Source organism: Palaemon carinicauda, chromosome 37 (genome assembly GCF_036898095.1).
Source record: "Palaemon carinicauda isolate YSFRI2023 chromosome 37, ASM3689809v2, whole genome shotgun sequence".
In the NCBI taxonomy this organism is placed as follows: Eukaryota; Metazoa; Arthropoda; class Malacostraca; order Decapoda; family Palaemonidae; genus Palaemon; species Palaemon carinicauda.
In genome coordinates, this window is record NC_090761.1 from 63,511,900 (window position 1) to 63,527,173 (window position 15,274).

Here is a 15,274-nt window from a genome sequence, read left to right on the forward strand (position 1 = left end):
TGTTATCGTTTTTGCTCTTCTCCCTAGTCTCTTTAGGGGAAGAAGGTAAACGTTTCTAGAGTGATCTAGTGTTTAGTCTCTTTCCAGCCACTGAATTATTTATCTTTCATTAGATTTTTCTGTTACATTGTAATTCTGTTTTCGCAATTACTAACTTTTGAGAAAGGATAGAATTGCGTGTTTCAGGTACAAACCACTTAAAGTTTCGAGTTCAGTGAAATAAGTGCAAACAGAAAATCAAAGTGATAAGTGATTAGCGCAAAGTGTGTCAGTGTTGTGCGTGAGGGTACTTCTGTGCGCGCCAGTCGTCCTCCCAGTCCGGGACCTCTTGCAAGCTCCCAAGCCCAGGGGAGAAGCAATGTCGAAGGGCATAAGGGTTCAGCAGGCCTTGATCGGCGCACAGAAGTATCCTCGGTGGTTGCGGGCGTGTCTTACCGAGACCGTCACTCCCACCCGCAGACGATTGAGCCCTTATTTTGCTCGTCTGCAGAAGAAATTTAGGGGAGAAAACGCTGGTCTCAGGTCTCAAGACCTCTTAAACGTAAAGTCCAGACCTATGCCAGACGTACGAAGTTAGAGTTCAACAACCCGGATGCAGTCATTGGGTTAGCTCTGACTCTCCTCAGTCATCAGTTGAATGCACTCCGCCTAAGAGGAGTAAGGTTCTGCCGCAACAGATCTCTGCTGTTAAGGCTTTACCTCAGCAGACCTTAGTGTCTGCCGACCCCAAGTTGACTCTACTGCAGTCCATGCAGTCACAACTTTCGGTCTTGATGCGTGAGTGTCTGGCTGAGAAGGTTGCGCCTCCGCCTGCGCTCGCTCCGCCTGCGCTCGCTCCGCCTGCGCTCGCTCTGCCTGCGCTCGCTCCGCCTGCGCTCCCTCCGCCTGCGCTCGCTCCGCCTGCGCTCGCTCCGCCTGACCGCAGTACCGCCTGCCAGGCGTACGATGTTGAGCCACGTTATGAGTTTACTGATCCCAGTGGTGTGCAGCTCCCTCCGCCTTTCTTAAGGCAACCTCAGCAATGGGAACAGGAGGCTTATACCTCTCTTCCTCCGCTTCCACTTGCTGTTCCACCAGTGAGGCAACACTCGATTGAGGTACAACAACCTCTCCCATCCATGAGTCAGTCTCCTCAGCTCTCGCTGCAGCGAGCTCAACCCTCCTCAAGGCAAGCACCTCAACACCTTAGCCTTGCGCCTCAGGAGCCTCAACTTGCGAGACTTTTACTGCGTTCTGCGCAGCCACTACCTTTTCGCTCTCAGCTCACACCGCAGGAACCTCAACTCGTTCCTCAGGAACTTGCTACTGCGCATCCGCCAACCACTCAGCAAGCGCAACCCTTGAGTTCAGCCACTCATGCCAGGAGTCAGCCTCCTCCACCCATGCGCCTACCTTCTGCTACTTCCTTTGATCAGCCTTTGCAGACTGAGCCTCAGGTGTTCCCTCAACAGAGTCTTGAAGAGGAAACCACAACTATTGTTGTTCCAGCTCGTTCTGACTCTGCTGTTCAGCATACCTTACCTCCATTTTCAAACATTATGATAATGGAGGTTATTTGTATTACTTATAAAAATATATTTGTATTCCTTGCAATATATTTTTAACAATATCGCAAAATATGGCAAAAATATGAATCATGAGTTATGAATGTAAGGTAAATATTATGTTGATATTAAAACCCCATGCAAGCATGCATAAAGCACTCTAGCACTGGTCATGGAATTTCTGAGAAATGTTAAACGCCATGCACACGCTCTGCTTACCTTACAGCATGCTCTACATACAGCATGCTCTGCTTACAGCATGCTCTGCATACAACATGCTCTGCATACAGCATGCTCTGCATTCAGCATGCTCTGCATACAACATGCTCTACATACAGCATGCTCTGCATACAGCATGCTCTGCATACAACATCCTCTGCATACAGCATGCTCTGCATTCAGCATGCTCTGCATACAACATGCTCTGCATACAGCATGCTCTGTATTCAGCATGCTCTGCATACAACATGCTCTACTTACAGCATGCTCTGCATACAGCATACTCTGCATACAACATGCTCTGCATACCTTACCGCATGCTTCTCAGTCACACATCTTTGGTTGTTGCCAACTCACTAGACTGTCAAGCAGTTTCATAACGTTGCCTTCTAGTCTGCTGCTTTTGCACCAGTGAAACCCTCACTGAGAGAACTTAGCTTTTCTAGGATATGGTCCCTGTAGATGAGAAAGTTCTTTTCTCCCTCCTTCTGATATTCCTTTGAGGACTCTGTCATTTGGAGGGAGCCTTTAGCTGCGTAGCCTCCTATGGACTTTTATTTAAGCATAACATGCTTCCAGGGAAGGTAATGGTTCCACTTCAGTCGCTAATCCCGTCTGTTACCACACCTGCTCCCATAGACCTTGAGCTGTGTTGCAAGACATGCAGTCCAAGCTTAGTCCTTGTTAGAGGATTTTTTGTTAACGGAGTCAATGTGTCACGGGGAAGACGTTCAACAACCAGCAGAAGTGACTTGTTGTGACGCAGTGCGGCAACCTCAGCAACCCGATAAGGAGTTGTCTGTACGACCCAGACAGTCTAGACAGATTCGGGTTGTCACTGTACTTCCTCGCTTGCCCATGGTTGACAGTTCACAGACTGTGCAGCAGTACCATGATCTTGTGTCCGGCTCCGTCAGACGACTGGCTTTTAAGAGCTCCCACAAGTCGTCGCTGTCTGGAGATTTTCAAATGGACTATGGATCTGACCAAGGAACTGGGCCTCCTGGTCAATTTTGAGGAGTCTCAGCTCGTCCCATCCCAGACCATTGTCTCCTTGGGTATGGATCTTCAGAGTCGAGCTTTTCGGGCTTTTCCGTCGGCCCCAAGGATCTTCCAAGCCCTAGAATGCATCCAGAGCATGCTGAGAAGGAACCGATGCTCAGTCAGGTAGTGGATGAGTCTAACAGGGACACTTTCATCGCTGGCCCTGTTCATCGTGTTAGGGAGACTCCACCTCCCCCCCCTTCAGTATCATCTAGCTGCTCACTGGATAAAGGACATGACGCTAGAGACGGTCTCAGTTCCTGTTTCCGAAGAGAGGAGGTCTTCTCTCGCGTGGTGTAAGAACAGCTTTCTTCTCAAGGAAGTCTACCTTTGGCTGTTCAGAAACACGACCGCCGTCTCCTCTCGGACGCATCAGACACGGGCTGGGGTGCGACTTTGGACGGACAAGAATGCTCGGGAACATGGAATCAGGAGCAAAGGACACTTCACATCAATTGCAAGGAGTTGTTGGCGGTTATTCTGGCCTTGATAAACTTCAAGTCCCTCCAGCTTAACAAAGTGGTGGAGGTGGACTCTGACAACACCACAGCCCTGGCTTACATCTTCAAGCAGGGAGGGACTCTTTCGTGGAAGTTGTTCTAGATCGCAAGGGACCTACTCATCTGGTCTAAAGATCGAAAGCTAACTGGTAACGAGGTTCATTCAGGGCGGTATGAATGTCATGGCAGATCACCTCAGCCGGAAGGGTCAGGTCATCCCCACAGAGTGGACCCTTCTCAAGAATGTTTGCAGCAGACTTTGGGCCCTGTGGGGTCAGCCAACCATAGATCTGTTCGCTACCTCGATAACCTAGAGACTCCTGTTGTATTGTTCTCCGATTCCAGACCCAGCAGCAGTTCACGTGGATGCTTTTCTGCTGGATTGGTTCCATCTCGACCTGTATGCATTCCCGCCGTTCAAGATTGTCAACAGGGTACTTCAGAAGTTCTCCTCTCACAAAGGGACACGGCTGACGTTGGTTGGCTCCGCTCTGGCCCGCGAGAGAATGGTTCTTAGAGGTACTGCAATGGCTGGTCGACATTCCCAGGACTCTTCCTCTAGGAGTGAACCTTCTAAGTCTACCTCACGTAAAGAAGGTACACCCAATCCTCCACGCTCTTCGTCTGACTGCCTTCAGACTTTCGAAAGACTCTCAAGAGCTAGGGGCTTTTCGAAGGAGGCAGCCAGAGCGATTGCCAAAGCAAGGAGAACATCCACTCTCAGAATCTATCAGTCTCAAGGGGAAGTCTTCCGTAGCTGGTACAAGACCAATGCAGTTTCCTCAACCAGTACCACTGTAACCCAGATTGCTGACTTCCTGTTATATCTAAGGAAAGTAAGATCCCTTTCAGCTCCTACGATCAAGGGTTACAGAAGTATGTTGGCAGCGGTTTTCCGCCACAGAGGCTTGGATCTTTCCACCAACAAAGATCTACAGGACCTCCCTAGGTCTTTTGAGACCTCAAAGGAACGTCGGTTGTCCACTCCAGGCTGGAATCTAGACGTGGTCCTAAGGTTCCTTATGTCATCAAGATTTGAACCTCTCCAATCAGCCTCTTTTTAGGACCTCACATTAAAAACTCTTTTCCTCGTGTGCTTGACAACAGCTAAAAGAGTAAGTGAGATCCACGCCTTCAGCAGGATCATTGTTTTCACATCTGAAACGGCTACATGTTCCTTGCAGCTCGGTTTTTGCTAAACGAGCTTCCTTCACGTCCTTGGCCTAAGTCGTTCGAGATCCCAAGCCTGTCCAACTTGGTGGGGAATGAACTGAAGAGAGTACTTTGCCCAGTTAGAGCTCTTAGGTACTATCTAAAAAGGTCTTAACCTTTACAAGGACAATCAGAAGCCTTATAGTGTGCTATCAAGAAACCTTCTTTTCCAAGTTCTAAGAACTCAGTTTCTTACTATTCAGGCTTCTGATTAGAGAAACACATTCTCATCTGAAGGAAGAAGACCTTGCTTTGCTGAAGGTAAGGACACATGAAGTGGGAGCTGTGGCTACTTCAGTGGCCTTCAAACAGAGCCATTCTCTGCAGAGTGTTTTGGATGCAACCTATTGGAGAAGCAAGTCAGTGTTCGCATCATTCTATCTCAAAGATGTCCAGTCTCTTTACGAGTACTGCTACACCCTGGGACCATTCGTAGCAACGAATGCAGTAGTAGGCGAGGGCTCAGCCACTACATTCCCATAATCCCATAACCTTTTAACCTTTCTCTTGAATACTTTTTATGGGTTGTACGGTCGGCTAAGAAGCCTTCCACATCCTTGTTGATTTGGCGGGTGGTCAATTCTTTCTTGAGAAGCGCCGAGGTTAAAGGTTGTGATGAGGTCCTTTAGTATGGGTTGCAGCCCTGTATACTTTAGCACCTTTGAGTTGATTCAGCCTTACAAGAGGAACGCTGCGCTCAGTAAGGAAGACGATCTTATTAAAGGCAGAGTAACGGTTCAAGTCGACTTCCTTACCAGGTACTTATTATTTCATTGTTATTGTGGATAACTGATTATATGAAATACGGGATACTTAGCTATCCTTTAGTCTTGTACACTGGTTTTTCACCCACCCCCCTGGGTGTGAATCAGCTACATGATTATCGGGTAAGTTTAATATTGAAAAATGTTATTTTCATTAGTAAAATAAATTTTTGAATATACTTACCCGATAATCATGATTTAATTGACCCACCCTTCCTCCCCATAGAGAACCAGTGGACCGAGGAAAAAGTGAGGTGGCGTCAACAACAAGTACTGTAGTACCTGGCCACAGGTGGCGCTTGTGAGTACACCCCCTTCTAGTATAGTGATAGCTGGCGTATCCCTCCCTTAGAATTCTGTCGGGCAACGGAGTTGACAGCTACATGATTATCGGGTAAGTATATTCAAAAATTTATTTTACTAATGAAAATAACATATTTCCCTTATAGATATCTTCAAGTTTTCTGACATAAGATTCATCTATTCCTTGTCTTTGAAGGATTTCATTACTGCTGAAGTTTTGACAGAATTACAAGCTATCTCATTGTTTATGAATACCATACATAGTGGTTTGTCATGTATATTTATATGGCACCATTCCACTGTGGTATGAAATCTGATGTTGGCGAGTTACATGACAGAGCACCTTTCTTGCATACTAAATCTGCCGAGAAGCAATTATTCTTCCTCCTGGCAAGGGGGAGGATGTGTTAGTGTCTTACCATACATTTCTTTTGATGAATAGCTTTTGGGTGGTTGTTGGAGTCACCTTCCTTGCTCCTGAACATTATTAGGAAGGATGACATGTCCAGGGAAGCAAAGAACCTTTCAGTTGGTTTCTAAGAGACTTCCTCCCACCAATGAGTGAGTCTCACTCCATCAAATTGAATTTCCCACCTCAACCACCCCTCTCAGTCATAGGTCTAAGGACAAAAGAGTCTACTCTCTGACAGGTTGGTGGGCAGAGCTTCTCCCATGCACCACTTGTTATTAACCAACTATAATACTTTGTTAATAATTCAATGGCCATTTCAGCGTCACTGAAGACACATCCCTATTTTCAAGGACCCAGGTTAGTAATGCTAGGAAAAATACAAATTTCTTTTATCATTTTTCATGGTAGAAAGAAATTGGGAACTGGTGTAGTTTTTTTTTTTATGTTGAAAAGGAAATACTTCAACTTGTTTCATTTTTAATTGAATTTTTGGTTTTGAAATATAGATTGAGATCTTGTACAATACTGTATACAGTACTGTATTTTATAGAATTCTTAATAGTTAAAAAAAGTGATGGTTGATGATGTATTTTATATTTATAACAAATCAATATTTTTCAGACATGGAAAAGAAGATCGCCTTGTGACTTTATTTGGTGTTATGCAAGCATTAGTGTCTTTTGTAGCAGACGGTGATGACGTCATCCGTTCTATTATAGCTGGTGACCATAAATTTGTTTTTCTTGTGAAGAGTCCCCTTATTTTAGTTGCTGTTTCTCACACGGTTGCAAGTGTACCTCAGCTTATAATGCAGCTAACGTAAGTACTAGGATGAATGTCCTTTGTTCCTACACAGATAAAAACCTTTGTCCTTTAAAGGTTACTCATGAATGGCAGAGGCAAGAGACAGTGACAATTCCCTAGAGACTAACCATATATACATATGATCAGCACCCAAGCCCCATCTCTACCCAAGCTAGGACCAGGGAGGGCCAGGTAATGGCTGCTGATGACTCAGCAGGTAGACCTATAGGCTCCTCCAAACACCCCCTCCTTAGCTCACAAGGATGGTGAGGTTAGAGACGCTACAAGAAACTAACGAGTTTGAGCAGGATCCGAACCCCAGTCTGGCAATTGCCCGACAGGTACATTTCCAATAGGCTTTCAGTGAAGTGGGTATGGCTGTTAAAACGTTTAATGAGGTAGCAGTAGGTAGCCGGAGGGTGGCGTGTAATCCCCACCCACCCAACGGGCCAATGAGCTCTCGCTTTTTTTTTTTTTTTTTTTTCTTCATTCGTTGAATAATACAGATGGTATTTGTGGCGTCCTCATCTGGATGTTCAAATGTTTTGCTTTTTTTTTTTTGATAAATGTGATGATAGATTGCTGTTTGCTATGGAATATTTAAGAAGAAGAAAAGATCTGATTTGCAGTTGTTTCTCAATAACTCTAGCTGTGCAACAGTTATCTGTGCAAAACTTGCTATATCCCTAATATGTTCATGTAATTGTGTTACATTTTTCTGTACTACTTGCCGTTATTCAACACGTTTATTCCTTTTGGGTGGCATTTCCGCTCCTGTTCTATCCCTCCTGTGTGCGGTCTTACAACAAAAACATGAACCTAAGGAAGTTTGTTTTCCTTGAATATCGCTGGTGCTCCGTTGGAAGAAGAGTTCATCCATTGCCAAGTGTAAACAGGACGGGCACCGCTCTTCTTCTTTCAGTGTCTGCTGGTCTCGGAATCCACTAAGGACATATCCCTGGCTGTGCTGTTGTGGCCTCTTCCCTGCGAGAGCGTCGTCAATGGCCTGCTCAACTCCGGAGAAGACAAACTTTAAGTTCTCCCTTCTCCCCGGTCTCATCTTCGCTGAGTCTTCGCAACAACTTGTGAAGAAGAACGAGCAGAAGACGTCATTGAGTAGTCCTGGAACGGAGGTCCGATCAATAGGAGTTACGTATGGGTAACTCCTACCTTTTTTCTCCCCATGGGAAAGGCAGTGCTGTACCAGGAACAGATTGCCCTCTTTTTTTTCCCTTTCGTGGACTATAATTTTCTCTCTCTTTGGGAAGAGAGAAGTTGTCGAGAAGTGTATATGTGTATGAGAGTGTGTGTATATCCACTGGCATGCGCATGTGTGTATGTTCATGCCAAAGGCTTCTTATACTTTGGGTATCACCATCAAAGGATCCGTTTGCCTCCCGTTTGATCCGGAACCTTGCAGTATACTGCATTCCAGTTTTAGAATATCTTCCAGTAAGCTGCTCTCCAGTTCAAGGGACAGTGATTTGGTAGATTTCTGTCACCAGTCTTGGGCATTCAGGAACATGCATGAGAGGGATTGGAATAAACACAAATGCAGTTTTTTTCTTATAAAGAATTAGATTTTTCATGTAAACTCATCACTTATTGTGAGTTTCTTCCTAGCCCCACTGATTTAATACCCTCATATCTAGACTACTTAATGAGGAAGGAAGGTAATTGATCAGTACCTTTGCTACCATTTGGTGCATGTAATTTTCCCTACTGATCTATATTGGACAAAAAATTTCATCATCTGGGAACATTCAAATACATGTGAATGTAATTTAATTAATAGTTACATATTGAGAAGCATTTTTAATTAAAAAAATTCAATATTTTTTAAAGATAATTGTTTGTCATGTTTATTCTATTTATAAACCAATAATATTATGAAAACTTAACTTCAAACTTCATCCACAGGTATGTGCATAATCAGATTGTGAGTGTACTCACAGCTTCAGCCTTGACTAGGATGTTTGAAAAACGAAGAAACTACGATTTTCGTCACCTTTTGGGAGGCACAGAACGATTACTAGATCATCTTCTGAATCTCTTGGATTCACATCCTTCTTTTCTCCTAGGGGCAATTCAGTGTCTACCTCTCAATACTTCTGTCCGAGAAACAGTGACTAGTACCATAATTCAGTATTGCTCGAAAATTAAGGTAAGAACGCACACATATTTAGCTTGCTGACAATGTTTTATTTTGTTTCCTCACTATACGATGTCAACAGTTCTCTTATGCGCAGATAGTGTACCATACCAAAAAGACTACTTTAGGACATTCAGTACGTTTATACACTTCACGTTACTTAGTCAATTTTAGTCTTATTGTGTTTGTCTGCAATCACCCGTTGCTTCAATAAGTACTTGGTGTTGTAAACCAATTGGGAATTTATACGATGATCATCTTGTGACCAAACAGATGGTAAAATATTCTTTATGTGCTTAATTTTAGTATTCAGCTTGATGTTTAAGATGTAATTGTTCCATCACTAATACAAACCCTTTCACTCTTTATTAGGGAATGTACTTTTGGCAAAGCTGGAGGACTATCCATAAGATATAGCGAGGTATTGTATAACTATCCCACCGCTAGTAATTGGGAGTGTAGGAGTTAGTACTGGCTACCTTGCTCACACACACACACACACCTGTGTTTTCTCATCACTCTTGCTTTTGGCTCAATTGAGAGCGAACGTTATCTCTCTCTACTGCTTAACCTTTTTGACTGGTCTTTGACTAATCTGTTTTTGCCTTTTCTTTTTTCAGGTGTGAGTGTTGCTCTTATAGGTCAGCATGTGGACTTGTCCTTGACCTGAAGGACATGCATGCAGTACCTTCATGTCTCCGGTCGAGACCAACCCTCACTTCCTGTGCCCGGCCTGCAGAGGACGCCCTTGCATGCTGGAGGATACCTGCGCAGAATGTTGGGAGTAGTCATAATCCTGGAGGGAGAGATTTGGTGGACGATGAAAGAAGAAGTCGAAGAGGGGATTCGTCTCCTTCGGGGTCATCCTTGAAGGCAAAGAAACCTCGACTCCCTTCTCCGTCTTCTCGATCTCTGCCCCAAGCTTCTGCTCGACAGACTCCCCAGGGGATTGATCAAGTAGAAGCGGTGGCCTTTTGAAGCCCGGACAACCTTTAGGACCGAAGGACTCTGCTGCTTCCCCTAGCAAGCGGCGCTAGCCTCTGCCTCAATGGATTCCTTCTCCATTGACGACTTACTTCAGCTAGTCCCCCATTGAAAAAAGGTCTTCTGGAGCTGATACAGCTTGGGACACAGAGAAGCGCACACTGGCTTCCTCAGAGGTTGACCTCGGTCTCCCTCTGAGAGATTCCGAAGGTTCGCACCGGTGGAGTCTCTAATGTATCGACCTGTCTCTGTTGCTTCGCCTGCACCATCACCATCTTCTTTGAGAATGCCGCTTACGGCCGACCCTTAGTGTGCTGAGAACGCCGCACTTCCTCATTCTGAGTTAGCTTAGCCAACAGAGAGAGTGCAAAGTCCGAAGCTCTACTCAAGGGACACTTTCCCTGTTTGCGGGTTGGGTCTTCTCCTTAGTGGTCTCCGCTTGGAGCGATAAGAAGAGTTTTAGATTCATCTACTGTATTTCCTTCTCTAGCCCCTTGGAGAATGGTTCGTTAGAGCGAGCTGCCAAGGTAGCGCGTAGCCTGGTTGTAGCTACGATATCTCGCCAGCAAGTTTGACGTACCCAGCAATCATTGACCTTCACTAGTCCAACCAGTATGACTCGTCCTTCCAGCACGACTCGCCCAGTTTCTCTTGCAGTGGAATGCGGGATTGCTCGTCAAATTCCCGAGGGAGGTCTGACAAGTGACTCAGCTTTGAGGACATCATGTGAGTAGATGACGCGTGGCCAGAGAGCATCTCGCTGACGATGACCAGCGTGAGCCAGTGCGTTTGCCATCGCCAGCTCGCTCTTAAGCGATCCAGAGCAAGCGCACAAACAACAGCCTGCTGAAGCTTCGTTGATGAGACAGCAGTCTTCCAGCTGGCAGCCATGCTTCAGCTTGCGACTGTGCAACAGCATGCTGTTTGTCAGGACAAGAGAGTGCACTCGCAGAGAACTTCTTCGTCAGCAGTTGCGCACCCACAAATGCCGGGTCATACCTCTAGGACAGAACACAACAGCTTGTCGGAGCGGTTTCAGTTAGGTAAGCGCAAACACACTTCCCCTGGGAAGGAAAACAGAACAGCACGAACTCCTTGCAGACAAACCCCGGTATGCGAGCTTCCTCAGGAAACTCCGATGACTGCTCTTTCTTCCAGCAAGAGCATGCCCTGGTTTCAGGAATCAGTCAGGGCAGTTCAACAAGCAGTTGCAGGTACTTCTCAAGTTCCTTCGAGTAAAGATCCGGTAGGTGCAGCTTTGATGAGCACCCCACGGATCCCACTGGAGGCATCGAGCGCCTCGAACGTCACTTTTCCTCCATCTGATCCGAGACGGAGGAGTTCAGTTCCAGCTCAACTGCAGGAGATAAGAAGAATATGTCAGACGTAGAAGCCAGGTCTCTTTTTAATGAACATGTTAAAGAACATAGAGGATCAACTTTTATCTATACTGATGGCTCCAAATCTGATGCTGGCGTTGGATTTGGAGTACATAGTAATGGTTTTAATTGTAGAGGTGCACTTCCTCTGGCCGCTTCCATAATTACTGCCGAACTGTATGGCATATTAACCGCTATTGAGAAAATAGCGTTGGAGAAGGAGGGTAATTTTACAATTTTAAGTGATGCAAGGAGTGTCCTTCAAGCTATAGAAGTTTTTAATTCTAATAACCCTCTAGTTTTAAAGATTTTAGAAATGACAAATTCGAAGATAATTTGTATTTTTCCTAACCATACAAACCTTAGCTATTTACATTGGGTTTACCTTTTAGCGTAGCTGAAATGGCGAGCCATTAGAATTTAACGAGGGTGTATTACCCCCGCGCTAGTTAGCGGGGGGGCGGGGGGTAGGGGAGTGGTAGCTAGCTACCCCTCCCCCCCTCACACACTGGTGAAGCTCACTTTCACTTAGAGGTAGGACTTGTCTTGGGGGACAGGGCTGGCGGGCAAATATGTGTAAATAGCTAAGGTTTGTATGATTAGGAAAAATACAAATTATCTTCGAATTTGTCATTTGTTCCGTAACCGAAATACAAACCACGCTATTTACATTGGGTGACTTACCCCTTATGTAGGGTGGAAAGTCCCCAGCCATTCTGGCTTTGGCTTTACCCGGGGACTCAGAATCCGAGTGAGTCGCATTCGAGAAAAGGAGTCCCTGCACCTCACAAGTTCCTTGCTCCGCAAGGAACCGTGTGGCCTACATAAGCTTGTGTGTGAAGGAAGAAGTGTGACCCGTCCTAGGCAGTTGACCTGGAGTTCCAGAAGGAACTCAGGGTTAGGACATTCCCAATACCACCTCATCAGGGTATGGGGGACGCGACAGTATTGACTCAATACTCGGAACACAAGGAAGCATGGTTTACCTGCAGAGGTTCGAGGTCAGCTATGCAGAGACCAGGATGCTGCTCCCCAGTAGAGGGGATGATGATGAAAGAAATAAGGGCCAGACATACTTCTTTCGTTCATGCAGACTAAAACCTGATAACAATGCCCTCAACCTTCTGCTACCTGTCCAAAAAGGAGCCTGAGGTTAGACCAGCTGTTGTGTAGCCACCACAGAGCGATAGAAAACGTATCGAAACTCCTGTGGGTCACGCCCTGCAGGAAGCGGGCTGCGAAGGTCATTAGACGCTTCCAGACTCCAGCTTGTAGCACCTGCGTCACAGAGTAGTATTACTCGAAGGCGAGGGACGTTGCGATGTATCCGACATCGTGCTGTAGGGCGACGTGACGGGGGAGGGTCTGGAGTCAGGTCGAGATGAATGTCCTTGAGGCCGAGCTGAAGAGGTATACTGGTGACTCTCCCCCGTGTCCTTCTTGTGCTCCCAAACCGGCTGCAACTGAGGACAAACTGCAGCTGTTCCCAAAGCTAACCTCTCGATTCCTTTACTGGCAAGAAGGAGAAGGTTTTGGGACATCCGATACAGAATGGTGACTCGAAATCTTGCAGGAATTGGACCGAAGGGCCGGGACCCCAAGATTCTGAGTCTAGCCAACAACTCAGGAGCGAACCTGAATGTTGCCTTCCCCCATTCCTTAGAAAGGGCGGAGTCGTGCGAGACCAGGAATATTGCTTACACACTGGCCGCGGCCAGAGTGAGCAGGAGCCCCAAGACGGAATACGATCAGAGGCCTGACGTAAAGGGTCTTGAGAAGATCTATTAAGGGACTAAAAAGTCCGAGCCATGCTCCAAGTTGGAGGTCTCACTCCGACTAGGGCAGGGACGTTCGCAGCTTCGCATGAGCGAGGAAAGGTCCAGCGGGAAGGAAAAAGTTTATTCCTATAAGCCTGAAGGTCAGGGAAAGGCTGAGCGACAGGCTTCATTGCCGAGAGCGGAAAGGAGTTTCCTCCCGCCGAAAGGCAATAAGATTGTTATTGCTGGAGAAGAGGCCTCAAGGGAAGAGGTATATCTCCCACGACACCAACCACCGAAGACTCTCCACTTCACCTGGAAGACCCCTGCGGATGACTATCGCAGATGACGCGACCTCCGTCCCGCGACTGTAGCGGGTTGTCTCTTCTTGAGGAGGAGGTGTAGTGTCTCCAGGCATGAAGCCGAAGCGACGCCCCGGCTCGTGAAAGATGTTGCAGTGTGGTTGTTTGAGTAGCCTGTGCCGTGGGAGAAGCTCTCACGGGAGTTCCATCAGGGGAAGCAAAGGGTCCGGAAACCGTTCTGCGCATAGTCCCAGTGGAGCTCTCAGGGCCATTGAAAGGTTGACAGACAACCTGGTCTTGTTGAGACCCATTCTCAACAGACAACAAAGGAGGGAAGACGCAGGCATCTTGCCAGAGTCTCGGGGTCTGAGACTGGGGGGAAGAACAGCGGAAGCTTGAGGTTCCAAGCTGTCGCGATCAGGTCCCCCAGACCAGGACTTGCTGGTTACTCAAGTCCAAAGACCCCCAGGTACACTCTCTCTACGAGGCTCTGCTCGGATAGTCGGAGAGAACATTCCTCTGCCCAGAATGAGAGAGCCGATGGTGGTATTGAGAGTATCTCAAATCATCTCAGTATCTACTGCAATATGCGAAGGTGTGAAAATGTGTCCCCTGCTGGTTAGAACACGCCAGAACCATGAAGTCGACGCGCACGGAGCGACTCGGCAGGAGCTGTAGGATCTGTAGAGGGGCCAGACTACGGCCCCTAAGCCTGCCTGAATGATGGAGAGGTATCCTTCAGGTCCTGACCATAGGCCTGGACCAGAACATCCCCCCTCCCCCCCTTTTCTTTGACGAGTCCGAGAACAGCATAAAAAATGTGGGGAAAGGACGAGAATATCCACTACCATCAAGAGGGTCCACAGGTCAACACCCATTGCAGGTCTAATCGTTCCGCTGGTCCCATAGGGGCCAGAAAGTCCGGTTAATCATTGCTTTGAAACCCCCGGAACTTGGGCCGCCCCACAGGGAACTTATCCTGAGGCGACCGTTCGGAACTTTAGACGGGTCAATGAGGAAAAGAGAACTAGGAAACGTTCCAAGGTAGGGCTGAAAGCTCTGCTTGACTGAGAACAGGTACTGCGACTCTCCTCAGCCTTGCCACAGTCAACTGAAAGGAAGGCTCGGAGGAGGTGGCAACAGAAACTGGCGTCCCCAGGCGGTCACCCATCCAAGTACCGACCAGACCCGACGTTGCTTAACCTCGCTGGACGGACGAGAAGCGGGGTTTCCAACGTGGTAAGGCCGTTGACTCAATATCATGGCTAGATACTCCAGATGTTGAGGCAGAAGAAGAGAAGGCTCCTAGCAAAATACCATGAACTCTCACTCATGGTAAGCATCCGGAAGCTTGTCCCGGCGCAGAAGAAGGTCGAACCCGAGCCTACCGGAGTTGACCAGACCTCCAAAAAGCGAAGGAGGCGGAAGCCTACACCTGAGCGGCCATGAGGAAAGCAGGGAGAGTTCTCTGGGGAAAAAAACCTGCGATGCCACGGCGGGATCGCCACACTGCATCTTAAGCAGGAATACCTGTAGTCTAGGCTAAATTCCACGAGCTTCCTGGAAGATGGATGGAATGGAAACTGAAAGTACCCGTCCTTCCGATCCAGGGCCAAAGGAGCCTGTCGCCTCGTTACCAGTCTGATCGATTCTGCTGTTCCACGTTGGACGAAGTTTGTTCGACAAACTTGATCAGGGCCGAGAGGTCGACTACGGAACTCCTGTCTCAGATACTTCCTTACAAGAAAGGATCGACTGAAGAAGCCGGGGGTAAAGCCGTCGACGATCCTATGGAGGACTTTCTCCTAAGGCAGGGATCATTCTGCTCAAACGGGCAAACTCTTGCCGACCCTATGGCATAGAGGTTCAGATACACTGAATTCGCAGACAGAGATGGC

The 15,274-nt window shown here is 47.1% G+C and overlaps 1 protein-coding gene and 1 pseudogene across 1 annotated transcript in view; one reads left to right on the plus strand and one right to left on the minus strand.

Moving 5' to 3' along the window:
* Positions 1-15,274, plus strand: part of Mon1 (vacuolar fusion protein MON1 homolog) — a 46,064-nt gene that overhangs the window by 8,589 nt on the left and 22,201 nt on the right. The window contains exons 3-4 of the mRNA XM_068361310.1: positions 6,620-6,817; positions 8,723-8,966. Of these exons, the coding sequence (XP_068217411.1) occupies positions 6,620-6,817; positions 8,723-8,966 (442 nt within the window). The remainder of the gene's footprint in view (positions 1-6,619; positions 6,818-8,722; positions 8,967-15,274) is intronic.
* On the minus strand, positions 14,511-14,629 carry LOC137629866 (5S ribosomal RNA; annotated as a pseudogene).